Raw genomic sequence first — 26,265 nt, forward strand, 5'->3', positions numbered from 1 at the left:
GCGCCAATACGTTTTAGGAAATGTGACGCAATGTGGAGGACTTTACTATCCCACAATGCAACAGTAAAAGGAACACCCCCAACCACCATCCACAAATCCTCTAGATGGCACTCTGCAGATTTGCAACAATCGCAGCTTGTGTTATGAAGCTGTGTTTACGTTGGTGAACTAAAATTGTAAACAAAATGAGTTGCTTATGGATGGGTAACGTAAGTCCTGATATGTTATTATAACAACTTTGCATGCATAGAAAACTAGCATTAGCATATCCTAGCTCTTGTGTGACTCCCACTTTAGGATAGCTAGTGTTACCTCCCCTCAGTGCTACCACCGTGATAACAACTAGCTCGTTAGCTAATAGATGCACCCTCACTGACAAGCCCCAAAGAGCCTCCAGTCCAGTGAAGACTGTCATTTCCAGGTGATAAAGACCACACCAAGTCAGTGACCCTGAATGTTTGAGATTATGTTCAGTTGAATGTAGCTAGCTAGCTAGAGTGTAGAGTACAGAGTGTAGGCAATTTACAGTAGCTAGCTAGAGTATAGGTTTTCTGTTAAACTTAGTGTTTTCTCTCATCCCCTGTAGTTAGAGCCTTATATGGACGAGAAGTTCATCTCTCGTGCATTCGCCACCATGGGAGAGCTTGTGGTGGGGGTGAGAATCATCCGGAACAAAATGAACTGGTAAGACGGGAGAACATTAGGCTACTACAATAGGAGGGTTATGACTGATGCAGACTTTTTTTTGTCTTTGGGGATGTCTTGTAGCTACTGTATTACTATCACTATTCAATAACAATAAATTGCACAACCATCAAACACGACACCTATGTGTTTTGGTCCTTCTCCACCTTGTCTAGGGGTGCGGCAGGCTATTGCTTTGTTGAGCTGGCGGACGAGGCCACTGCTGAGAGGTGTCTCAGGAAAGTTAACGGGAAGCCTCTCCCTGGAGCCACACCGGTACAGGGCCACCACACACAGCACTTAATGATTCCACATTGATTTCCAATCCCGAATCAACCCATAGCCCCTACCTACTACACCTATTTCAGGCACTCTGAGAGGATTGGATAAGTATAGGGCATATGGTGAACTATTGATATACCCATTAACTTTATTAGAGATAAATAACGTCTGGAATAATCCATTCTGAACAAAACACTCTCTTCTCTACAGCCGAAGAGGTTCAAACTAAACCGTGCCACGTACGGAAGACAAGGAGAGAACAGGTATGTACTGCATGCCTCTGAACTGACTTTGTCCAGGGACTAACAGAGCCTCCCTTCATACAGTAAAGGTAGTTGTGTGTAGATGAAAGAAGACGCTTTTACTCCATTTGTTTGGTATGTTCAAGTTGTTGTCTCCCATCACAGATGTAGGACATATCCCAAATAATCCACACTTTTAATTCATTACTCATTATTAATAGCATATTGATTTTTATTAACCTTTATGAATAAACGTGATATTTTTCTTTCCTGTAAAAAACAGAGGTGGTTACTCAGACAACAGGTACAGTCAGCCATACTCGTACAACAACAACAACCAGTACTACCAACAGTACCCTGACTACTACTCCAACTGGGGCTATGACCAGAACACGGGCAGCTACGGAGGTTACAACTACAACCACTATGACTATAGTAACCAGGTGTGTTCTCCCACCCCCTCTACTCTACTGCTCTTTACATATAAATAAGCTGTACCATTCTAATGACCACTGAATATGTGATGTTAGAGGTTAATAACTGTGGTTCTTAGGGTTAGGGTATGGCTGTTGTGAGTAAAGACCTTTCTTTTTGTTTTAGGGTTATGGGGAGACTGAAGATGATGGACTGGAGTGTGAGTGCTCTGTTTTCTTTCATTTCTCTCTTTCTTTCTCATTTCTCTCTCAAAAAAGCAACTTAAGTATTTGACACTATTTGACATAATGTATTGAACCCAGGCCTGGAGTATAGCCTTCAAACTGTCCAGTCTGTCTGATCTTTAAGGCTCTCGGGCTGTGCCCCTTTGTCTGTGTGCTTGACTGTGTTCTTACTGTGTGCCTTGTGTGTGTGCCTCCTGCAGACCCCATGGTGGCATTGGATGTGGTGGCTGCCAACAGGCAGTACATGGAGGAGAGTGAGGAGCTGTATGATGCCCTCACAGACTGCCACTGGCCTGCCCTGGAGCCTCCTGGTCCTACTGCTGTTGCACCATCCATGGCACAGTAGAGCTAGCAGACCCCCTGGTCGACAGACAGCAACAGTCAGACTCTCTCAACCTCTCGATGTGGATTGTTTGGAACAGCCCAGTGTGAAGGTTCAAAGGGTAAAGGCATCTCGTCCTGCCTGCCAAGAGTAGCTGGTCTTCAGTGTATGGTACTCTTGCAATGGGCTAAGCGAACAGACCACAGTGTATGATTTGTGTGAACCCAGCTCCAGTGACTGAAAGGATGCTCCCCTCATGTTTGAATTTTTATTGCTCACCCCCACTCATTTATTTTGGGTTATTGGGCACTGGTTTTGTTCTAATTGATTGCCCAATGAACAGGCTTGTTTCGGTACTTGATGTCTTTGTAATCATCTTAAAGGACCGCAGTGCGAGTATTAGCCTATGTCTTTTCCCTCCCTCACATAGCTACCTTGTCATATTTATTGTCCACACTGGAAAATAGAATAAGATTGAAATATAATCCCTATTCGACACCCCATTCAACCTATTGATTATCTATCTAGGGTCACTTGCTTTTTATTGTGGAGTGGAAGACTGTGTAGTGGGTGTTTTAAACCTTTCTCCTCCATGTTATAATTTGAAAGCTGTGGTACAGACAGGATTGTTGATTCTGCTTTGTGTAAATATTCTTCAACAGAAGACAATGTGGAAGTGCGTGTATTCATTCTCAATTCATCAGTAGCACTTTATAATAACTTACATGAATAATACGTTACAAATGCTTCATAAATTAATATATATGCTTTTTCGTGTTTTCATATAATGAAATACTTTAAGTAGGTTATGAATGCTTATTCATTAGAGTTATTATAAAGTGGAACTGTTTCATCAATGTCAAATGGAATGTCCTGTTTAGCAGGATATGATGGTATTCTTTAAGGCTAGTCTACGGATCACCTCATATTACTGTAGTAGAAATACAGTATCAGATCAGCTTGTTCAGTGTTAATTAGCTCCGAGACCACATGCTGACTACAGCAAAGAATATCCGTATCTACAAGCTCACATCACCAGTGTTCATATGTCTTGCTTTTGAAGATAAATACATGTGACATTGATGCTCTGAGACCGACATGTATTAAAAGCTAATTTTGATACATTTAATTAATTATATAACATATTTGGTTGTGAATTTATTGAATTTTTTTGTCTTTTAATTTGTTATTTTTCAGGAGTGTAGCTATGTTTGACAATGTGGAACAACCTAATTCCGAAACAAACTTTAGGGCCCTAAAATAATCTGTTACTCTATATGAAAAGATTAACTAAAAACCTGCTCCTGTAATAACAGAGTAGAGAAGCACAAAAAAATATGATATATGTTTTTGCTCCATGCACATGAAAATCCATCTTTTACTAGTTTCAATTCACCAGATGCCTAGTAATTAATTGGGGGGGAGGGGTATTCCATCCTAGAATCCTCCTCAATTATAGGCTGGAATCAGAATCCTGAAGTGAAACAGAGCCATTCAGGTTGCATCCAGCTACCTCAATCATTCCACACACCCAGCCCCAGAGAGTGTCTATCGTTGCAGACTGTTCTCATAGACTAGATGTAGCATAGTATACGTACATCCGGGACACTCAAATGAGTATATTATGTTTAGTTTGGTATGCTCACATAGAAGGGTTCTTATGGCAAAAATGAAAGTAGGTTGGTCGGGATGGGTGGGTGGATAATGTGAACGTCTAGCAACCTAAAGGTTGCATGTTCAAATGTCATCATGGACAACTTTAGCATTTTAGCAAATTAGCAACTACTTAGCTTGTTAGCTAACCCTTCCCCTAACCTTAATCCTTTTAGCTAACCCTTCTCCTATCCTTAATCCTTTTAGCTAACCCTTCTCCTATCCTTAACACCTAGAGCTAGCTAACATTAGCATTAGCCACAACAAATTGGAATTTGTAACATATCATATGTTTTGCAAATTCGCAGCACATTGTACGTTTTTCAATTGGTAACATACGAAATGGATGATGAACATTAACAAATTAATACATACCATATGAAACGTAACATATACTAAATCAGTGGTCACCAACCGGTCAATCTACAAGGCATTCCTAGTCGATCACCAAACATTTCTGTAAAAATGCCAACGATAAAGCCTTGTGTTCCTATTTTTTGTATTTGTTTCACGCTGTTGGCGGTAGGTGCACTTGATTCAACAGCCCTAGCACCGGGAAGGCAAAGTGTTCCCATTTTGAACCATTTCATGTGTCTGAAGGCAGAACTCTACCTACCCGGCAGGCCCAGAGAGCGAATCAAGTGCATCTATAGGCCTACAGTTTGCCAATCAAATGTCTCAAATTACTGTGTCTGCACAGTTTATCGAGCCATAGACTGGAAAAAAATAAGCATTGAACGCAGAGCAAAGTTGATACTGACATTTAAAAACTTTTACAACCATGACTAGAGAGAGACGACGAATACAGCAAAGAGCTGCTGTTTTTATGTGTAAGTTCATGTTTAAATTGTTATTCAGCACTGTCAACACTTTGTTCAAAACCGTTATAAGCCATTAAATGTGCGTTCGCCCTACTTCCAAACGCTACAAACAGTACTGCAGCTGCAATGAATGAGTTTTGCAAAGTGTTCCGATAAACTTGGGTTGTTATTATTAGCGTCTTATCTTTTTTAATATCGAGGAATATTTCACTTTCTCTGGTCAAAGGATTAACACCATGAATTGGTGCATGAGGCAGAAATAATGCAGTGTGACTTGAGTTTTGCCATCAGCTGGAAGACTGTGTCCTCTTTTCTCATCTGATGGTCAGTCTGAGGGGAAGGAGGACAGAGGACAGAGGGACAATGAGTCGGATGAGAGGCAGTCTCACCGCTGGTCCTTCCCCTCAGACTGACTGTCAGATGTAGGCCATCAGTCCAATAAAAATGTTAAATAAATGTATATTATGCTCACTTAGCGGTGCTTCACGAGTAATACAACAAATTGATCATCTACCTGTTTTTCCCCCACCAAAATGGTCTGAGAAGAACAACATTGGCAGGGCAATTCCGTACATTGGTCCAATTGGTCCTGCCGTACATACCTACACGTACGCTACGGTCACAAGACGCAGGCCTCCTAATTGTCCCTAGAATTTTTAAGCAAACAGCTGGAGGCAGGGCTTTCTCCTATAGAGCTCCATTTTTATGGAACGGTCTGCCTACCCATGTCAGAGACGCAAACTCGGTCTCAACCTTTAAGTCTCTACTGAAGACTCATCTCTTCAGTGGGTCATATGATTGAGTGTAGTCTGGCCCAGGAGTGGGAGGGTGAACGGAAAGGCTCTGGAGCAACGAACCACCCTTGCTGTCTCTGCCTGGCCGGTTCCCCTCTTTCCACTGGGATTCTCTGCCTCTAACCCTATTACAGGGGCTGAGTCACTGGCTTTACTGGGGCTCTCTCATGCCGTCCCTGGAGGAGGTGCGTCACCTGAGTGGGTTGAGTCACTGATGTGGTCATCCTGTCTGGGTTGGCGCCCCCCCCCCCCCCCCCCCCCCCCCCCCCCCCCCCCTTAAGTTGTGCCGTGGCGGAGGTCTTTGTGGGCTATACTCAGCCTTGTCTCAGGATGGTAAGTTGGTGGTTGAAGATATCCCTCTAGTGGTGTGGGGGCTGTGCTTTGGCAAAGTGGGTGGGGTTATATCCTTCCTGTTTGGCCCTGTCCGGGGGTGTCCTCGGAGTGGGCCACAGTGTCTCCTGACCCCTCCTGTCTCAGCCTCCAGTATTTATGCTGCAGTAGTTTATGTGTCGGGGGGCTAGGGTCAGTTTGTTTATCTGGAGTACTTCTCCTGTCCTATTCGGTGTCCTGTGTGAATCTAAGTGTGCGTTCTCTAATTCTCTCCTTCTCTCTTTCTCTCTCTCGGAGGACCTGAGCCCTAGGACCATGCCCCAGGACTACCTGACATGATGACTCCTTGCTGTCCCCAGTCCACCTGGCTGTGCTGCTGCTCCAGTTTCAACTGTTCTGCCTTATTATTATTCGACCATGCTGATCATTTATGAACATTTGAACATCTTGGCCATGTTCTGTTATAATCTCCACCCGGCACAGCCAGAAGAGGACTGGCCATCCCACATATGCTCTCTCTAATTCTCTCTTTCTTTCTCTCTCTCGGAGGACCTGAGCCCTAGGACCATGCCCCAGGAATACCTGACATGATGACTCCTTGCTGTCCCCAGTCCACCTGACTGTGCTGCTGCTCCAGTTTCAACTATTCTGCCTTATTATTATTCGACCATGCTGGTCATTTATGAACATTTGAACATCTTGACCATGTTTTGTTATAATCTCCACCCGGCACAGCCAGAAGAGGACTGGCCACCCCACATAGCCTGGTTCCTCTCTAGGTTTCTTCCTAGGTTTTGGCCTTTCTAGGGAGTTTTTCCTAGCCACCGTGCTTCTTCACCTGCATTGCTTGCTGTTTGGGGTTTTAGGCTGGATTTCTGTACAGCACTTTGAGATATCAGCTGATGTACGAAGGGCTATATAAAATAAATTTGATTGATTGAATTCCAGCATTGCAAAATACGCAGTGATGATGTATTGGGCCTATAGCCTACTGCACAAACCTCATTGCTACAGTACTGTTTTAATTGGTTAATGTTGCATAGGCTTATGTTTTTTAAGTCATGATTTAAAAAGTCAGCGGTAGATCTCCGCTTGCATTTTGACTGAATGGAGTGTCACCGATTTACGTACAGAATAATACAAAATGCTCTGAGACCATGTTCCAAAATCCTACCCACTCAATCTGTTCATGTCCTACTAATGAGCCTGACACCGGCTGGTCATGTGAGTGCAGCTCAGTGCAGCAGCCTTTGGGATCCATTATAAGAAGCAGTGTGAAAGTCATGGGACAGGCACAGGGCAGCCTACTACTGCTGGTCTCTATTAAACCAAAAGGCTTAGTTATTCTATCGTTAGTTATGTTGACCTAGATTTTAGGACTGAGTGATGGATGTTGCTCATAGTGGTCTGATAATAATGAACCTGCAGACTGAGCTGCACTCCAATCATCTCCCAACCCTCATATCAGAGATACGAATCTGTCATCAACAGAGAAAGTAGCCCATAACCTAACATAAACAAATCTGAATTCATAAAATGAGTTACTTTTCAATAGGGATACACTTGACCCGAGGTTACTATTTTACTTATTTAGTACAGATCTAGTATGTTGTTTCGGCGTATGAGTTTTTGTCTGCTGCCTCAGAATATGATCAGACACAATCACATCACAATCGCACACTGAATTACTGTGACCGACAACCAACGTGTGACGTCACATTATGGGCTCGGTCTTAGATGAAATCTCATAATACGGAGACATAAACGGGAAACGACGCATTATACTGCAATCGCATTGAAAAGTAAGGGTTTTTATCAGAATATTTTATCAACCATTTTACATATGTAAGTAGAAAACAGATTTATGTTGATTGTCTACACTGGTAAAACCACCCAGAAAGTAGGCTACGTTGCGACTGCCAGTGCCTATAACTGTCAGTGATTCAACTGGATAGGTAGGCTACGTTGTATCTACAGCGTTCAACACATAGTATGGAACTGGTTACAGTTGTTTCTGTGTAGCTGTAGCTGTTTTCTTAATTAAGTTGAATACTTGTCTTCTGCCTTTCGATTTTAATTAGCCTAGTGGCCTATATGCTACACAACCCATTGAAACCAATAGCCTATATGAGCATGTCAGACTGACTGAGGGCTCTCCATATATTTTTTTTAATGTAATGCAGGCTTGTCGCTGTCACTTTATAGTTTTTAGCTGATATTTCAGATGTTATGGCTGAATAATAGCGTTAGACCGAGGCTATTCTTAAATAGTAATTCATGTTCAATTGGGCTATACTATAGCCTACAATCATGAAATGAGCAGCTCACAGAATTGTGTAATTAATAATCAGTTCAAATTATAACGTGACCTCATATCTTGGTCATGGTTGACCCGCTAAATAACGTTTCTGGGATATTTTTTTGCAACAGTAGGCTACTGTTATTTGGGCCATTACAATGAAGTAGAGCGCCGAATAGAATGGCATTTTTGTCATGTGCACATGGATAGCCAGCCTACAGTCGGCTCGGGTGCTTGCCGAACCTTCGCTCCGATTGTAAACAACCTGCGCTCATGACGAAATGTGGCCTAGCCTATGCGGCAATGTGCACTGTAAGTAGTCGATATATTATAGCCCACCAATGTGGTCGGATGGAGGATAAACCACAACTATCTCTGTCTTTCTATCCTTACTTAGTCTTATGTAGCGTCAAGTGATGATATTATATGCACTCTGACAATGGTGATTGTTTGAATATATGAAGGCTGCTATATGTGACTGTATGACAGGTGTGTCCAACAATTCAGTCCCCACTACGGAGTGTGACAGACGCCAGGAGCAAGGATGTCATATGGGAGAGCAGACAGCTACCACTCGCAGCCACCAGACTTCAGCAACCTCACCCAGACATGCAGTGTCAACATCCAGAAAATCACACAGAATAGTGAGTGGTGAAATGAACAAGACAGTGACAGAACCCAGTGTTCTACTGCTGCGAGTGACATGTTGCAATGCACATTTCCCTATATGGTATATCACCTACCCTAACACCAGAAAGTAGGCCTATTCTATTCTATAACCTACCCTAACACCAGACACCCACACTTTGGACAATTGACTATCACAAATAAGTCTAGGAGGCTTGATGTTTTGGGTCTATTTGTGTCTTCCACCTACTTCTGATCTCCTCTCTTGATTTAACTAATATTAGGCAGAGGTGTCTGAAGTTTAAAAAAAATGAACTTCTGAGACAAGAATAGCCTGAGTATGCCTACAGTATATAGTGCTCTATTTAGAGAGAGATAAAGAGATAAAGAGATAAAGAGAGAGAAGAGTTATTCTATCCTGCTTTCTCAGTTCCCCCTTCTCTTAGTTCAGCTCACTTCACAGTGTTTGTTTTGCTATACAGCTGGGCAGATCAAAAACATGCTGTACCAGATGGGGACGAGGCAAGAGACCCCAGAGCTGCAGGACAGACTGTGAGTACTACTGACACTACTGCTGACTATTACTACTGACTGCTATTCAGTACTACTGCTATTCAGTACTACTGACACTACTGCTGACTATTACTACTGACTGCTATTCAGTACTACTGCTATTCAGTACTACTGACACTACTGCTGACTATTACTACTGACTGCTATTCAGTACTACTGCTATTCAGTACTACTGACACTACTGCTGACTATTACTACTGACTGCTATTCAGTACTACTGCTATTCAGTACTACTGACACTACTGCTGACTATTACTACTGACTGCTATTCAGGACTACTGCTATTCAGTACTACTGACACTACTGCTGACTATTACTACTGACTGCTATTCAGTACTACTGACACTACTGCTGACTATTACTACTGACTGCTATTCAGTACTACTGACACTACTGCTGACTATTACTACTGACTGCTATTCAGTACTACTGACACTACTGCTGACTATTACTACTGACTGCTATTCAGTACTACTGACACTACTGCTGACTATTACTACTGACTGCTATTCAGTACTACTGCTATTCAGTACTACTGACACTACTGCTGACTATTACTACTGACTGCTATTCAGTACTACTGACACTACTGCTGACTATTACTACTGACTGCTATTCAGTACTACTGCTATTCAGTACTACTGACACTACTGCTGACTACTCCTATTGACTACTATTCAGTACTACTGACACTACTGCTGACTATTACTACTGACTGCTATTCAGTACTACTGACGCTACTGCTGACTACTCCTACTGACTGCTATTCAGTACTACTGACACTACTGCTGACTACTCCTACTGACTGCTATTCAGTACTACTGACACTACTGCTGACTATTACTACTGACTGCTATTCAGTACTACTGACACTACTGCTGACTACTCCTACTGACTGCTGTTCAGTACTACTGACACTACTGCTGACTATTACTACTGACTGCTATTCAGTACTACTGACACTACTGCTGACTATTACTACTGACTGCTAATCAGTACTACTGACACTACTGCTGACTATTACTACTGACTGCTAATCAGTACTACTGACACTACTGCTGACTATTACTACTGACTGCTATTCAGTACTACTGCTATTCAGTACTACTGACACTACTGCTGACTATTACTACTGACTGCTATTCAGTACTACTGACACTACTGCTGACTATTACTACTGACTGCTAATCAGTACTACTGACACTACTGCTGACTATTACTACTGACTGCTATTCAGTACTACTGACACTACTGCTGACTATTACTACTGACTGCTAATCAGTACTACTGACACTACTGCTGACTATTACTACTGACTGCTATTCAGTACTACTGCTATTCAGTACTACTGACACTACTGCTGACTATTACTACTGACTGCTATTCAGTACTACTGACACTACTGCTGACTATTACTACTGACTGCTAATCAGTACTACTGACACTACTGCTAACTATTACTACTGACTGCTAATCAGTACTACTGACACTACTGCTGACTATTACTACTGACTGCTGTTCAGTACTACTGACACTACTGCTGACTATTACTACTGACTGCTAATCAGTACTACTGACACTACTGCTGACTATTACTACTGACTGCTGTTCAGTACTACTGACACTACTGCTGACTATTACTACTGACTGCTAATCAGTACTACTGACACTACTGCTGACTATTACTACTGACTGCTAATCAGTACTACTGACACTACTGCTGACTATTACTACTGACTGCTATTCAGTAACTAAGTAACTACTAACACTAACTGACTACTTCAACACTTAGCCTTTTCCACCACTGATGGGGACAACAAGAACATCACTAATGAAATATATGAATGTGTGTGTGTGTGTGTGTGTGTGTGTGCTACTCACAGCCAACAGGTACAGCACTACACCAACCAGCTGGCCAAAGAGACCAACAGACACCTGAAAGATCTGGGCTCCCTGCCTCTCCCTCCCTCGGAACAGGTGAGTGGAAGTTATATGCATAGATACTGTATATTTTGTATAGTTCTTTGGAAGAATTCCGCATCTATGGACTGGTCCCAGATCTGTTTGTGTAAGCATATCTGGGACCAGGCTACATCAAAGTCCTAGTAATGCTAACATTTTAACTAACTGTATGTCGATAATCTTGTGTTCTATTTCCTGATACAGTATATCATCTTATCTAACAACCCAAATGTGTAAATCATATCTAACTCTGGTGAGGACATCTCACCATACAGTATATTCTACTGAATCTATTCTATTCTGCTCTGCACTACTCTGCTCTGCTCTACTCTATTCTACTGTACTGTACTCTACTCTGCTCCATTCTACTGTACTATTCTCCTCTCTACTTTGCTGTACTCTGCTCTAATCAACTTTACTGTATTGTGTGATTGATCCTTCCAGAGACAGCAGAAGATCCAGAAAGACCGACTGATGAATGACTTCTCTGCAGCGCTCAACAACTTCCAGGCAGTCCAGCGACGGGCGGCCGAGAAGGAGAGGGAATCAGTGGCCAGGGCCCGGGCCGGGTCCCGCCTCACGGTAAACACCCTGCTTTCTCATAGGCCTAGAATTAGCCGCCTGTCATAGTCACTCACCAATAGTATTATTAAAAATGCAAAATAAAACACAGTTTCATTGTCATATTACAGTATGATGACTGATTAGTATAATGCAATGTGAATGAGAGTGCTTCAATGATGGGTTTGTTTTTATTTCAGCAGGAAGACGAGGGGAACGTCGATGAACAACTTGTGACATTTGAAAAGTAGGTACACAGTGGAGGTAGAATCCTATCAAATATACTGTTAGAATAAAAATGTTAAGTTGTAACAAAGTTGTGTGTTTGTGTGTGTCTGTGTCCGTGGGTTTGTGCGTGTGTATGTTTGATGTGAGTGTGTAGAGATGATGATGACTGGAGTCAGAGTCAGACCCAGCAGCTGGAGGAGCCAGAGGTCACAGAGGAGGACCTGGAGGTCATCAAGGAGAGAGAGACCAACATCAGGCAGCTAGAGGTACTCACAGCTACCAGCTCCACTCACATTCCATACAGGAATCACAGAGCCATATTACATTTACATTTGAGTCATTTAGCATACTGTTGAACTCCAAATCAACCCTTTGCCCAAACTCTCTAGACAGTGGAGGCTGGTGGGAGGGGCTATAGGAGGATGGGCTCTGTGTAATGGCTGGAATGGAATGAATGGAACGATATCAAACACATCAAATATATGCAATTAATGCATTACACAGAGCCCGTCCTCCTATAGCCCCTCCCACCAGCCTCCACTGTCTCCAGTATAGCCTGACCTTTAGCCCCTATTCCCGAGTATAGCCACTCCTGTAGATCTGACAGGACTGGGGTAGGGGCTAGGGAGTAGGGTTCGATTTGGACTTCAGCCTAACTAACCCTCGTGGTGACTTTCTCCCTTTCTCCTCTCCCTCCAGTCTGACATCATGGATGTAAACCAGATCTTTAAGGACCTGGCAGTGATGATCCACGACCAGGGAGAGATGATCGGTTAGTAGACTTGACATGGATTTTCTCCCTCTCTGGTTTTATAACATGCTGGTTCAGAAGGTTGCTGTCTGTGAAGGTTTAGAACTCCATCTGATACTGTATCAGTCCTGGCTCCTGTGACCCTGTCCTTCACTGTGTCTCCTCTCCTCTCTGTTTCACAGACAGCATTGAGGCTAACGTGGAGAGTGCAGAGGTCCATGTAGACAGAGGGACCGGACAGCTCCAAAGGGCCGCCTACTACCAGGTAGGGCTGTGACAATTATGGAATGACCACTATTATTGAAAAATGTTTGAGCTTATAATGCATCTTTGAAAACTAGCTATGGCATACCTAATGAATACTAGTCTAATAAAAAAACATGAGCTAGCACACACCCAGAGAAAATGATTTAGTGTACAGTCGTGGCCAAATGTTTTGAGAATGACACAAATATTCATTTTCACAAAGTCTGCTGCCTCAGTTTGTATAATGGCAATTTGCTTATACTCCAGAATGTTATGAAGAGTGTGATCAGATGAATTGCATTGAATTGCAAAGTCCCTCTTTGTCATGCAAATGAACTGAATCCCCCAAAACATTTCCACTGCATTTCAGCCCTGCCACAAAAGGACCAGCTGGCATCATGTCAGTGATTCTCTCGTTAACACAGGTGTGAGTGTTGACGAGGAGAAGGCTGGAGATCACTCTGTTATGCTGATTGAGTTCGAATAACAGACTGGAAGCTTCAAAAGGAGGGTGGTGCTGGGAATCATTGTTATTCCTCTGTCAACCATGGTTACCTGCAAGGAAACACGTGCCGTCATCATTGCTTTGCACAAAAAGGACTTCACAGGCAAGGATATTGCTGCCAGTAAGATTGCACCTAAATCAACCAATAATCGGATCATCAAGAACTTCAAGGAGAGTGAGTGGTTCAATTATTGTGAAAAAGGCTTCAGTGCGCCCAAGAAAGTCCAGCAAGTGCCAGGATCGTCTCGTAAAGTTGATTCAGCTGCACCACCAGTACAGAGCTTGTACTGTGGGGCACCACCAGTACAGAGCTTGCTCAAAGAATGGCAGCAGGCAGGAGTGAGTGCATCTGCACGCACAGTGAGGTGAAAACTCTTGTAGTATAGCCTGGTGAAGGGAAGCAAAGAAGCCACTTCTCTCCAGGAAAAACATCAGGGACAGACTGATATTCTGCAAAAGGTACAGGGATTGGACTGCTGAGGACTGGGGTAAAGTCATTATCTCTGATGAATCCCCTTTCCGATTGTTTGGGGCATCCGGAGAAGCTTGTTCGGAGAAGGTGCACGCTACCATCAGTCCTGTGACATGCCAACAGTAAATCATCCTGAGACTATTCATGTGTGGGGTTGCTTCTCAGCCAAGGGAGTGGGCTCACTCACAATTTTTCCTAAGAACACAGCCATGAATAAAGAATGGTACCAACACATCCTCCGAGAGCAACTTCTCCCAACCATCCAGAAACAGTTTGGTGACGAACAACGCCTTTTCCAGCATGATGGAGCACCTTGCCATAAGGCAAAAGTGATAACTAAGTGGCTCAGGGAACAAAACATTGATAGTTTGGGTCCATGGCCAGGAAACTCCCCAGACCTTAATCCCATTGAGAACTTGTGGTCAATCCTCAAGAGGTGGGTGGAGAAACACAAACCCACAAATTCTGACAAGCATTGATTATGCAAGAATGGGCTGCCATCAGTCAGGATGTGGCCCAGAAGTTAATTGACAGCATGCCTGGGCGGATTGCAGAGGTCTTGAAAAAGAAGGGTCAACACTGCAAATATTGAGTCTTTGCATCAACTTCATGTAATTGTCAATAAAAGCCTTTGACACTTATGAAATGCTTGTAATTATACTTCAGTTTTCCATAGTAACATCTGACAAAAATATCTAAAGACACTGAAGCAGCAAACTTTGTGGAAATTAATATTTGTGTCATTCTCAAAACTTTTGTCCACGACTGTAGAGGTGCTGACTAATGGAGAATATACCTAATGTGGTTTTTATACCTAATGAATAGCTTTGGTCTCAAAAACTAATGACCATTTGGAGCTTTTGGAAAGGAAGTTTTTCCTCCCAAGCGTGCCGTTCTGCTCGTAAAATAACTTTACCCTCTTCATATAATAATGAAAAACTGCTATTGGGTGAACTATTTGTAAATGAAAATACAGTTTCATCCCCCCTCCTAAAATGAATGTTTTAAGACGACTATGATAATATTTTTGGTTATTGTCCATAATTGTCGGTTACACAATTATACGATTATTGTGTCAGCCCTACTACCAGGTATCAACACAACACCATCACAACATGGGCCGTGTTTGATATGTAGATAAGACCGAATGATCTGTCGATGATCAGCGTCCTTCATTTAACCAGGCGAATCAGTTAAGAACAAATGATTATTTCCAATCACCAATCACGGCCTGTTTGTGCTCCCTCCCCCTGTAGAAGAAGTCCCGTAAGAGGATGTGTATGCTGGCCATGGTGGTGTCTCTGGTGGTCACCGTCCTGGCTATCATCATCTGGCAGGCCATCAAATGAGAGGACAGGAAGAGCACCGGGGAAGGATTTTAATGGCACATCGCAATGACAGCCTAGAATGGCTTCCAATGGAGCGTCTGAGTGAGTGAATGTGTGTGCGGGTGTGCGTGCCGGTGTGCGTGCATGCTTTCAAGCAAGATATAGAGGCGTAAGGAATAGATTGTATAAATTCTCTTCCCTATCTGTATATATGATATACTAACTGATCTAACACAGCCCTGCACTTACTTCCATGTCAGCCATGCAAATCATCTCTGTCATCATTACATACATTACTGTGTTAGAATATGTCTTATCTAATGCAATGCTGCACAAGTTTGTATGTATATAAATGCCATGTGTACGGTTTGATATGGTTTATTTTCTGCCTCCCTATTCTCTTCATGTTGTAAATGTCTGATTCTCTTCCAGATGTCTTATAGTATTACCACAAGGACATGATGTAGTTGAGATAAGGAGGATTCCTTTGATAGCACACAAACAACAAACAAAATGATGATGATGATGATGATTATTATTATTATGCTCACTTTCATTAATAAAATCAACTGTGCAACGAGTCCTGACTGTGTCACGCAGGGCTATGTACTTTCCACAAGATGGCGCTGTTATGCCTGTTGTAAGGTGCACAAGCATCATGTAGTCTACCATGCTTTTATTTAGCTATTAAACAAGTCAAGATATACCAAAGCGTGTAGTAGTCTTGCAATTTTGCAGTAGTGTTTATGATGTGTGGTAGGTTGGTTAACATACCTTAACGTACCTTAATAAAAACATGTTTACTATATGTTTATAAGACACTGTCCTGCTAACTATGCACAAGATTAGGGAGCATTGTCCATGGTACTGTCATGGGGATTTGCAGCGGTGATGGCGGTTATTGTGGAGACTGTGTCATGCTCGACTCACACCTCTCCCTTGTGATTAGTGAGCTAGCCTAGTTTACCCCTGCTTCAGGTTTATTACCTACAGGTGTTGCCTTGACAGGCCTTGTCCCGATGTAAGTGCCCTGCTGATTCCAGCTGCGGCACCAGCCTTACAGTCAATGATCGCCAGAGTGGGAGAAACCTGTATTAAAAACCACTCAGCAAGACAACTAACTCAGGAGATAGGGCGACCTGTCACGCCCTGATCTATTTCACCTGTTGGTGTGATTGTCTCCACCCCGTCCAGGTGTCACTTATTTTCCCCAGCGTATTTATCCCTGTGTTTCCTGTCTCTCTGTGCCAGTTCGTCTTGTATGTTTTCAAGTCAACCATCGTGTTCTTCCAGTGCTCCTGTTTTCTATTCTCTTTTTCTAGTCTTCCCAGTTTTGACCCTTGCCTGTTTTTCTGCACTCGGTACCCGCCTGCCTGACCCTTCTGCCTTGGACTCAGAACTGGTTTTGACCTTTTGCCTGTCCACGACCATTCTCTTGCCTACTCCTTTCGGGTTATAAAAAACAACAAAGACTCTGTGTCTGCATCTGGGTCTCGCCTTGTGCCCTTGTACGACCAATAGTTTCCCAGACTCTCCTAAGATACTTTCTCCACTCGGCAACTGTCATTATGAAAATATTTTTTACACCTACAGGTGCACGCAACAAACCCTTCACCTGAGGACCTGGAGTTACTGTTCCATGAGAGGTATAGTTACCGTCAGGGTTGGTTAGGTTACTTTCTAAATGTAATCCGTTACAGTTACTAGTTACCTGTCCAAAATTATTATCAGTAACTTAACTTTTGGATTACCCAAACTCAGTGACGTAATCTGATTACATCCGGTTACTTTTAGATTACTTTCCTCTTAAGAGGCCTTAGAAGAAGACAAAAATGTATGTTACCAATTAAATAACATTTTATTGCAGGATAAATCAATGTTAAAGTTTACATAGCTGGTCATATATGGATTTTAAATTTGACTTTATGGGTTGGTTATGTAGGCTTCCTCTAACCCATCGCTTTCTACTACATATGATTAAATTATAGCTTACATTAAAAACCAATGTCTATCCGAATTCCAGTCATTCCAATAAATGTTAAACCTCTTGATCTTCTAGAAAATGACATTAAAAAATGGAAATATAGATTAGCCAAATTGTTTTACCGGAGCATGACCCCAAAACTAAGGAGCCAGCCCTACTCTGTTGTTTATGATTTTGTTGTCATGGAGGACTGATTGGGCTCATTGATTCGAGTTGAAAATAAATGCTGCAGTCATGGAATGGCATGCTTTGAGCACTACTGAAAAGTGCTGTTTACATGTGAAAAATGAATGCCATATGCTGCATTTGCTATAGGACTGTTTACCTTTTTGTTGGTGACACTTTGATATCTTGATAATATGCAGCTGTTTAAAGGGTAAATCCAGCGATGAAAAAATAACTAAACGGCCACCCCGCCTCTGTTTTGGTAAAAAGCTGAGGGGTGGGCCTGGAGAAATGTAACCACTCTCAGATTAATAGACATACCTATGGATGCAAAGACTGACCATCCATGATAAATCCAAAAATGGATGTAGCAACTACAGATTGCCCCTTTAAGTCTAAAAAGTGTGCAAATTTGAGCATGTGTCCATTAGGCCTATGGATTCCTTTTTTTATCACCATGAATTAGATTGAGCAATAAAAAAAACACTTTTATTCTATATGCTTGGATCTGCACTATGCAGCTGTTGCAAGAGCACATTTTTCACTGGCTGTTCACTGGCTTCAAAAACAATGATTGATAGGCAGCTTAAACTTCTTGAATTCAACCATTATTGGGTTCAAATACACATTTAGATTGGTGAACAGCAATCCACAACACCTACAATCTGTTAGGCGCAAATAGCTACATTTATAATCCCTTACATGCAATGGATTACATGTAATCCGTTACTCCCCAACCCTGGTTGCTGTGTCAGTTAGCCTTGTTCCAAAAAGTTGATCTAAATCTAAAAACAGCAGTAAAATAGCAAAATAATCCAAATCCCCTCTAAGCAAAATACCCCAAAAGGAAAGAGATTCTATCCCTCAAACAATGATTTATATACTGACATACCCTTTAACTCCTACTTCAAAACTGGTTATGTCTGGTCCATATTGGACTCACCCACCCCCAAGCCCCATTTTTTGTTGCACTTGTCGATCTCCAGAAGGACGTCAAAGGAGGGGTTGGAGGAAGTTCATGTTCCATTGCCCTTTCTGGTTCTTCCCCAAGCTCCACCCTTGGATGCTGGTGTCGGCAGCGAAGGTGCTGATGTTGGCAATGACCATGCTTACTCTGCAGTCCTTGGCTGACTGAGACGCTGCCCAGCTTTCCCCTTACTGTTTTTCCTCCCCCACGATGAATCTCTATTTTTCTGGCCTCATGCTCCCTCCGTCCTAGAATTAACTGTAGCTCAGCAGGGGGGAGAGTTACATCCATCCCACTGGTCATGACACCCCCTCCATGGATTAACTCTCTCTCCTGGTAGATAACCTTTCCATTGGCCAGGTGAATGGTCCGGGTTCAAAATCAAATCAAAACAAATGTATTTGTCAAATACACTTGGTTAGCAGATGTTAATGCGAGTGTAGCGAAATGCTTGTGCTTCTAGTTCCGACAATGCAGTAATAACCAACGAGTAATCTAACTAACAATTCCAAAACTACTACCTTATACACACAAGTGTAAAGGGATAAAGAATATGTACATAAAGATGTACTGTATGAATGAGTGATGGTACAGAACGGCATAGGCAAGATGCAGTATATGGTATCGAGTACAGTATATACATATGAGATGAGTAATGTAGGGTACAGTATGTAAACAAAAGTGGCATAGTTTAAAGTGGCTAGTGATACATGTATTACATAAAGATGCAGTAGCTGATATAGGGTACAGTATATACATATACACTGTAGACCTCTCCTCTCCACACTGTAGACCTCTCCTCTCCACACTGTAGACCTCTCCACACTGTAGACCTCTACACACTGTAGACCCCTCCACACTGTAGACCTCTCCTCTCCACACTGTATACCTCTCCACACTGTAGACCCCTCCACACTGTAGACCCCTCCACACTGTAGACCTCTCCACACTGTAGACCTCTCCTCTCCACACTGTAGACCTCTCCACACTGTAGACCTCTCCACACTGTAGACCTCTCCACACTGTAGACCTCTCCTCTCCACACTGTAGACCTCCCCACACTGTAGACCTCTCCTCTCCACACAGTCGGTACATAGCGGTTCCCCCGGGGTCAACCATAGGTAATCCATCCATGGGCAATCCCGCATATTCCACAGTGGGCCTACAGAAGAAAACGGCCATTGTTAGCATGTAAATAAACCCACGAGCGACAGCGACCCCTCATGAGTTCAGAATGTTTGTGTCCTCCACCCCCATCGAAGTTGGAGCTCCGACTTGTTCGCTCTGTATAGAGGATACCGTACATTATTAAACATAATCAGTCCATTTATTTGTAATATAATCCAGTCTAATGCTGTGAACAATCCCAACACCAGCAGCCACCCTGCGATCTTACACACAGCCCAGTAGTATCTGTCACCACAGATACACACCTGTCTGCGGTACACCCCATTGTTACGAGCTGTTCCCAACCTGCCTTGTTGATGCACATTCTTGCTGCCCATGTTCACACACACCACCAGATGTATTCCTAAATACACCACTATCAGTGCTTCTATCACCCACAACAGTGGCCTCAGGGTTCCATACCATTCTAATCCTACGTCCACAGTTTGTCACACCATAAAGACTCCCCATTCTAATCCTAAACTTTATGGTGTGACAAGCTGTGGACGTAGGATTAGAATGGGGAGTCTTTATGGTGTGACAAGCTGTGGACGTAGGATTAGAATGGGGAGTCTTTATGGTGTGACAAGCTGTGGATGTAGGATTAGAATGGGGAGTCTTCATGGTGTGACAAGCTGTGGACGTAGGATTAGAATGGGGAGTCTTTATGGTGTGACAAGCTGTGGACGTAGGATTAGAATGGGGAGTCTTTATGCCATAAAGACTCCCCATTCTAATCCTACGTCCACAGCTTGTCACACCATGAAGACTCCCCATTCTAATCCTACATCCACAGCTTGTCACACCATAAAGACTCCCCATTCTAATCCTACGTCCACAGCTTGTCACACCATAAAGACTCCCCATTCTAATCCTACGTCCACAGCTTGTCACACCATAAAGACTCCCCATTCTAATCCTACGTCCACAGCTTGTCACACCATAAAGACTCCCCATTCTAATCCTACGTCCACAGCTTGTCACACCATAAAGACTCCCCATTCTAATCCTACGTCCACAGCTTGTCACACCATAAAGACTCCCCATTCTAATCCTACGTCCACAGCTTGTCACACCATAAAGACTCCCCATTCTAATCCTACGTCCACAGCTTGTCACACCATAAAGACTCCCCATTCTAATCCTACGTCCACAGCTTGTCACACCATAAAGACTCCCCATTCTAATCCTACGTCCACAGCTTGTCACACCATAAAGACTCCCCATTCTAATCCTACGTCCACAGCTTGTCACACCATAAAGACTCCCCATTCTAATCCTACGTCCACAGCTTGTCACACCATAAAGACTCCCCATTCTAATCCTACGTCCACAGCTTGTCACACCATAAAGACTCCCCATTCTAATCCTACGTCCACAGCTTGTCACATCATAAAGACTCCCCATTCTAATCCTACGTCCACAGCTTGTCACACCATAAAGACTCCCCATTCTAATCCTACGTCCACAGCTTGTCACACCATAAAGACTCCCCATTCTAATCCTACGTCCACAGCTTGTCACACCATAAAGACTCCCCATTCTAATCCTACGTCCACAGCTTGTCACACCATAAAGACTCCCCATTTACAGCACTGGTCCTTGTCTTGTTCCATAGGGCATCTCCTCAATAGGTAAACCATAAACCAACTGCATTAGTACCTCCAGGGCGCTCCCAACCATATCGTTCTTGATGAAATTGCCCTCATTGATGCTGGTGAGGTTAGCTGACATCTCACCCCTTGGCTCCTATCCTCTCAAGTGCATCCCTCACCTACAACACTTGGAGTGGGGGCTATTTTAGCCCATTCTGTCAGAAATTCTTACACTCACCTAAAACTGAGCCCCTTCCTACACGCGGGAGACCTGTTTCAGTATCTGATGGGATGGCGAGCCACTCCCAGCTATGCTCTCTTCCACCAAGACTATTATGAACCTGTTTACTAACTGCTCTTGTTCAATTATTTCAGGTTCATCACGGAGCACCTCGGAATCCGGTCTTGCGTCAAACCATGAAACTTTCGACATATCTCAGATAGCCCTTCTCCTCTCCTCCATCTGCTCCCTGAATGTTTTCCGAGTGCCCAAACTCCTAGGTTCAGACTTGACCAACTTAGGGGGACCTCCTTCCCTAAGGTCTCCTCCATTCCCTGGTGCTATATAGCCACCTGGCCCGGAGCGTGTGGTTCGGTCCCCACCAGCCCTCTTGAGGCCCCTTTGGCACAGCTCCACTCCAGTGGTTATTTTCCAACCCTTTAGCAAAACAGCCAGATCCTCCCGGTTACATCCATCCCATAGGTCAAGACAACTGTAGCTAGTGGTTGTCGTGGAGACAGTGGAGGAGATAGCTGTGCTGCTGTTGAGGTGCCATGAGTGGTCCTCATCACTGAGAGATTATTTGTCATTCCTCCCCCGCTCTCTGTCTCTGTTACCGGCCACTTTTGCACAATGGCTCAAAGGCTTATCAAATCAAATCAAATCAAATGAAATTAAATGTATTTATATAGCCCTTCGTACATCAGCTGATATCTCGAAGTGCTGTACAGAAACCCAGCCTAAAACCCCAAACAGCAAGCAATGCAGGTGTTGAAGCACTTTGGCTAGGAAAAACTCCCTAGAAAGGCCAAAACCTAGGAAGAAACCTAGAGAGGAACCAGGCTATGAGGGGTGGCCAGTCCTCTTCTGGCTGTGCCGGGTGGAGATTATAACAGAACATGGCCAAGATGTTCAAATGTTCATAAATGACCAGCATGGTCAAATAATAGGTCTGGGACAGGTAGCACGTCCGGTGAACAGGTCAGGATTCCATAGCCGCAGGCAGAACAGTTGAAACTGGAGCAGCAGCACGGCCAGGTGGACTGGGGACAGCAAGGAGTCATCAGGCCAGGTAGTCCTGAGGCATGGTCCTAGGGCTCAGGTCCTCCGAGAGAGAGAAAGAAAGAGAGAAAGAGAGAATCAGAGAGAGCATACTTAAATTCACACAGGACACCGGATAAGACAGGAGAAGTACTCCAGATATAAAAAACTGACTCTAGCCCCCCGACACATAAACTACTGCAGCATAAATACTGGAGGCTGAGACTGGAGAGGTCAGGACACACTGTGGCCCCATCCGATGATACCCCCGAACAGGGCCAAACAGGAAGGATATAACCCCATCCACTTTGCCAAAGCACAGCCGCCACAACATTAGAGGGATATCTTCAACCACCAACTTACCATCCTGAGACAAGGCCGAGTATAGCCCACAAAGATCTCCGCCACGGCACACCCCAAGGGGGGGCGCCAACCCAATCAAACCACCCTCCCCTCCTCCCCTTCATCTACAGTACACTGATTGGGAATTACTTGCTAGGTGGAAACAATATGGTGGACGCTCATCATTAGGCTGGCTTTCACGTGGTCAGGTCTTTCAAATCAGTGCAATGAAGGAGAGGAGGCAAGGAGAGGACAGACTTTTAGACAATGGAGAGAGAGGCAGTGAGTCAGTCCTCTTGTGTTAGACACACACACCTCCCTGGTCCTCCTAGCTGTGACTATGCAAGCAGCTTCCTGATTACTGGAGTGGGGCCTACAGGTACACTGACTAATGAAGAAGACAAGGAAATGAAGACTCTCTCCTCTGCTCCTGGACATGTGTTCACATGAGTGTGTGTGTGGGAGAGATGGAGAGTTTACTGAGTTTGACTTGAAGCAAAGCAGAACCAATGGCTCTAGCTAGCTACCAACTCTGTGAAGCTAGTTCGGATGTTTTTAATGCCAGTACTTTATGTTGGGGACATATTCAGAGTGATGTGTGTGACTGGAGCTTGAACTCTGGAAAGTGTGTGTGTGTGTGTGTGTGTGTGTGTGTGTGTTTATGTGTTTATGTGTTTATATACACTTAAAAAAGGTTCCAAAAGGGTTCTTTGGCTGTCCCCATAGGATAACTATTACGATCCAGGGAGAACCCTTTTGGTTCCACGTAGAACTATTTTGTAGAACCCTCTGTGGATGGGATCCTACATGGAACCCAAAAGGGTTATTCAATGGGTTCTACTATGGGGACAGCGGAATAACCCTTTTAGGTTCTAGATAGCTCCTTTTTTCCCGAAGAGTGTAGGAGCCATACTGGAAGACACCGCTCACCTTTTCTCTTTTCTTTAAGTCACAAAAAATAGAAGAGTCTCTTGTTCATCAGAAAGAATGAATAAATGAACGTCTTTGGAGCACAGAGAGAGAAAAGGCCAGATAAGAATCCCCCGTCTGAGTCTCTATCATTATACGAGAGGAATGAAAAGAGGCACCTCGTTTTCCATGGTCTCTTTTATCAGAGGCCTTTTTTTCCCTTTCCCTTTCCCTGTCGTGTGTGTGTGTGTGTGTGTGTGTGTGTGTGTGTGTGTGTGTGTGTGTGTGTGTGTGTGTGTGTGTGTGTGTGTGTGTGTGTGTGTGTGTGTTTGTGTGTGTGTGTGTGTGTGTGTTGTATAGGCCCAGACACATATCGGTGAGGCTGATCTTCTGCATTGATGGACACGTACAGGATGAAGACAACGAGGAGGAGGAGGATGGCCTGTTTTCTCTTCTCCAATACGAGATGCAACAGATTCTCTCTGCAACAGGAAATCAAAGTAGGCTAATACATGGCTCTTTTTGAGGTAATGACAATTTAAAATGTCTTTAGTTCCACTCCCAGGACAATGTCAGTCCTCCTGTCAAATCTGGGCTCTGGTAGCCTATCAATATTTTGCTGGTACCTGTAGTTACATTACTTCATTTGTGTTTGTATTTATTAGGGATCCCCATTAGTTCCTGCTAAGGCAGCAGCTACTCTTCCTGGGTTCCAAACACATTCATGCACTTACATCACACATTAAACAAAAGATAAAACAGTACATCATATAACATTATTACACCACTACATATCTACAATACAAAATGTATGATACCACCGTAAAACAATATTACAATGTACGTGTGTGTAGAGTGTGTATGCTAGCGTGTGTTCATGATTTAAATTAAACACAATATTCTCTTCCTTCATAGAATACGTGTCATAATATAATTGTAAACCAGTACTGTTATAGCCTCGTTGCAATATAAGGCTTTCAGAGACAAACAAACCCACACCACTTTCATTCTCTGATCTGCCACTCACCCCCACCCCTCACCTCTCACCATACACCCCAGCTCAGCTCAGTCCATCTTTCTGTCTGTCCTCTCTACTTACCCCTGAAATCTACCTGCCCCCCACCCCTCCTTACATATCCCCAGTTCTGTCCCCTTCCTGTAGCTCTGTGTTCCCCTAACACGGTGCAGCAGGCCTGTCACACTACATTTGTAGAGCTGGACTGCCTCCTGGGACTGTGTGTGTGTGTGTGTGTGTGTGTGTGTGTGTGTGTGTGTGTGTGTGTGTGTGTGTGTGTGTGTGTGTGTGTGTGTGTGCGCGCCTCCCAGGACAGTCTGACTCATTTGTCTGCAGGAATGGGAAACTATCAGTTCCGTGGAAACAGGGGTTTATCATAGCAAATCTCCATGTCGCCTGTCAGTTAATGAGGAAATCAATTAGTTCATCATCCAGTCTCCCAGATGAAGGAAGGAACACAGCAGAGTATGTGATATGTATGAGAGTTTGTGGCTAATAGTTATGGGCTTGTAGTTAATGGCTGCATCTAATGGAGAGTAATGGGACACTATCACAAGCTTGTCCCTTGTCGGACTTATCTATCATAGAGTGTGTGTGTGTGTGTGTGTGTGTGTGTGTGTGTGTGTGTGTGTGTGTGTGTGTGCGCGCATGACAAAATACATCAGTGTATCTTTGCATGAGTAGAGTCATTAGAGTCGGCCTACAGTGTGTGTGGTTTCCTCAGTCAATCCAAGGTCCAGGGCCTATATCTGGGGAGTCTCTAAAAATAACACTAATGACAGTGCTGAGAATTCTCTGAAAGAGATTCATTACGCCTCGGTTTGAGTTCACCGGTGTTGTTTGTGTGTGTCTGTGTGTGTGGAGTGTGTGTAGAGGTGGGTGTATTTGTCTGACATACTTTCTCCTAACCAAAGCTAGTACCAGACATCCAGATATCCCTACATGCTCATACTAATTGGCATTTTTCATACCCACCTGCTCTCTCTCTCTTCTCTCTCTACCTCTCTCTCTCTCTCTCTCTCTCTCTTTCTCTCTCTTCCCTCTCTCTTTCTCTCTCTCTCTCTCTCTCTCTCTCTCTCTCTCTCTCTCGGACAGATGAAGACCTAAGGGACAGATACTTCTCTCCACTCTCTCTGCCAAGGTTGTTTAATGCCATGTCCCAATTAACACCATCTCTCTCTAAATTAATGAGGGAGAAGGTCCACCATTTGTCAAACCTGAACATATACACACACACACACACACACACACTAGTGTGTGAAGGGTGTAGTCCTATTTATAGATGGGTTGGGTTTCTGATAGTCTTTGTATAGCTGCTGGTAGCTGGCACAATCTACATCACATTCTCCCTGTGTGTAAATGTAGTTGCACACTCACGTACACACAGTGCTTGAATTGGTCCGGTGCACAGCAACACCTCTAATGTTGTACTGCTTAAGTACGAGTTATGTTAATTTCAGACTGGAGTGTGTCCTGGGGGATCAACACTGCTCCAATATTTGCTCTACAATATGAACATTG

The 26,265-nt window shown here is 43.6% G+C and overlaps 2 protein-coding genes across 5 annotated transcripts; both read left to right on the top strand.

The window, feature by feature from the left end:
* The first annotated feature begins 49 nt into the window (after positions 1-49).
* LOC110538915 (tRNA selenocysteine 1-associated protein 1) lies at positions 50-3,334 on the top strand. Of its 2 annotated transcripts, none has more exons than XM_021625890.2 (7): positions 50-209; positions 587-684; positions 861-960; positions 1,177-1,229; positions 1,492-1,651; positions 1,809-1,842; positions 2,068-3,334. In XM_021625890.2, exons 1-7 carry the CDS (start codon positions 186-188, stop codon positions 2,211-2,213), a joined length of 615 nt encoding a protein of 204 aa, XP_021481565.1. In that variant the 5' UTR covers positions 50-185; the 3' UTR covers positions 2,214-3,334. The 2 variants fall into 2 exon arrangements, with proteins under 2 accessions (XP_021481565.1, XP_021481571.1); XM_021625896.2 differs by lacking the exon at positions 50-209 and adding an exon at positions 239-421.
* Positions 3,335-7,481: 4,147 nt separating this feature from the next.
* Positions 7,482-16,050, top strand: LOC110538932 (syntaxin-12). 3 transcript variants are annotated; one of them, XM_021625904.2, is made up of 10 exons: positions 7,482-7,589; positions 8,576-8,730; positions 9,196-9,265; positions 11,170-11,263; positions 11,693-11,830; positions 12,010-12,056; positions 12,192-12,303; positions 12,737-12,809; positions 12,971-13,053; positions 15,268-16,050. In XM_021625904.2, the coding sequence occupies exons 2-10, from the start codon at positions 8,631-8,633 to the stop codon at positions 15,358-15,360; spliced, it is 810 nt and encodes a 269-aa protein (XP_021481579.2). In that variant the 5' UTR covers positions 7,482-7,589; positions 8,576-8,630; the 3' UTR covers positions 15,361-16,050. The 3 variants fall into 3 exon arrangements, with proteins under 3 accessions (XP_021481579.2, XP_021481592.2, XP_021481586.2); XM_021625917.2 differs by having other exon boundaries at positions 12,013-12,056; XM_021625911.2 differs by having other exon boundaries at positions 7,485-7,589; positions 8,594-8,730.
* The last annotated feature ends 10,215 nt before the right edge of the window (positions 16,051-26,265 follow it).

Source organism: Oncorhynchus mykiss, chromosome 2 (assembly GCF_013265735.2).
Source record: "Oncorhynchus mykiss isolate Arlee chromosome 2, USDA_OmykA_1.1, whole genome shotgun sequence".
Classification (NCBI taxonomy): Eukaryota; Metazoa; Chordata; class Actinopteri; order Salmoniformes; family Salmonidae; genus Oncorhynchus; species Oncorhynchus mykiss.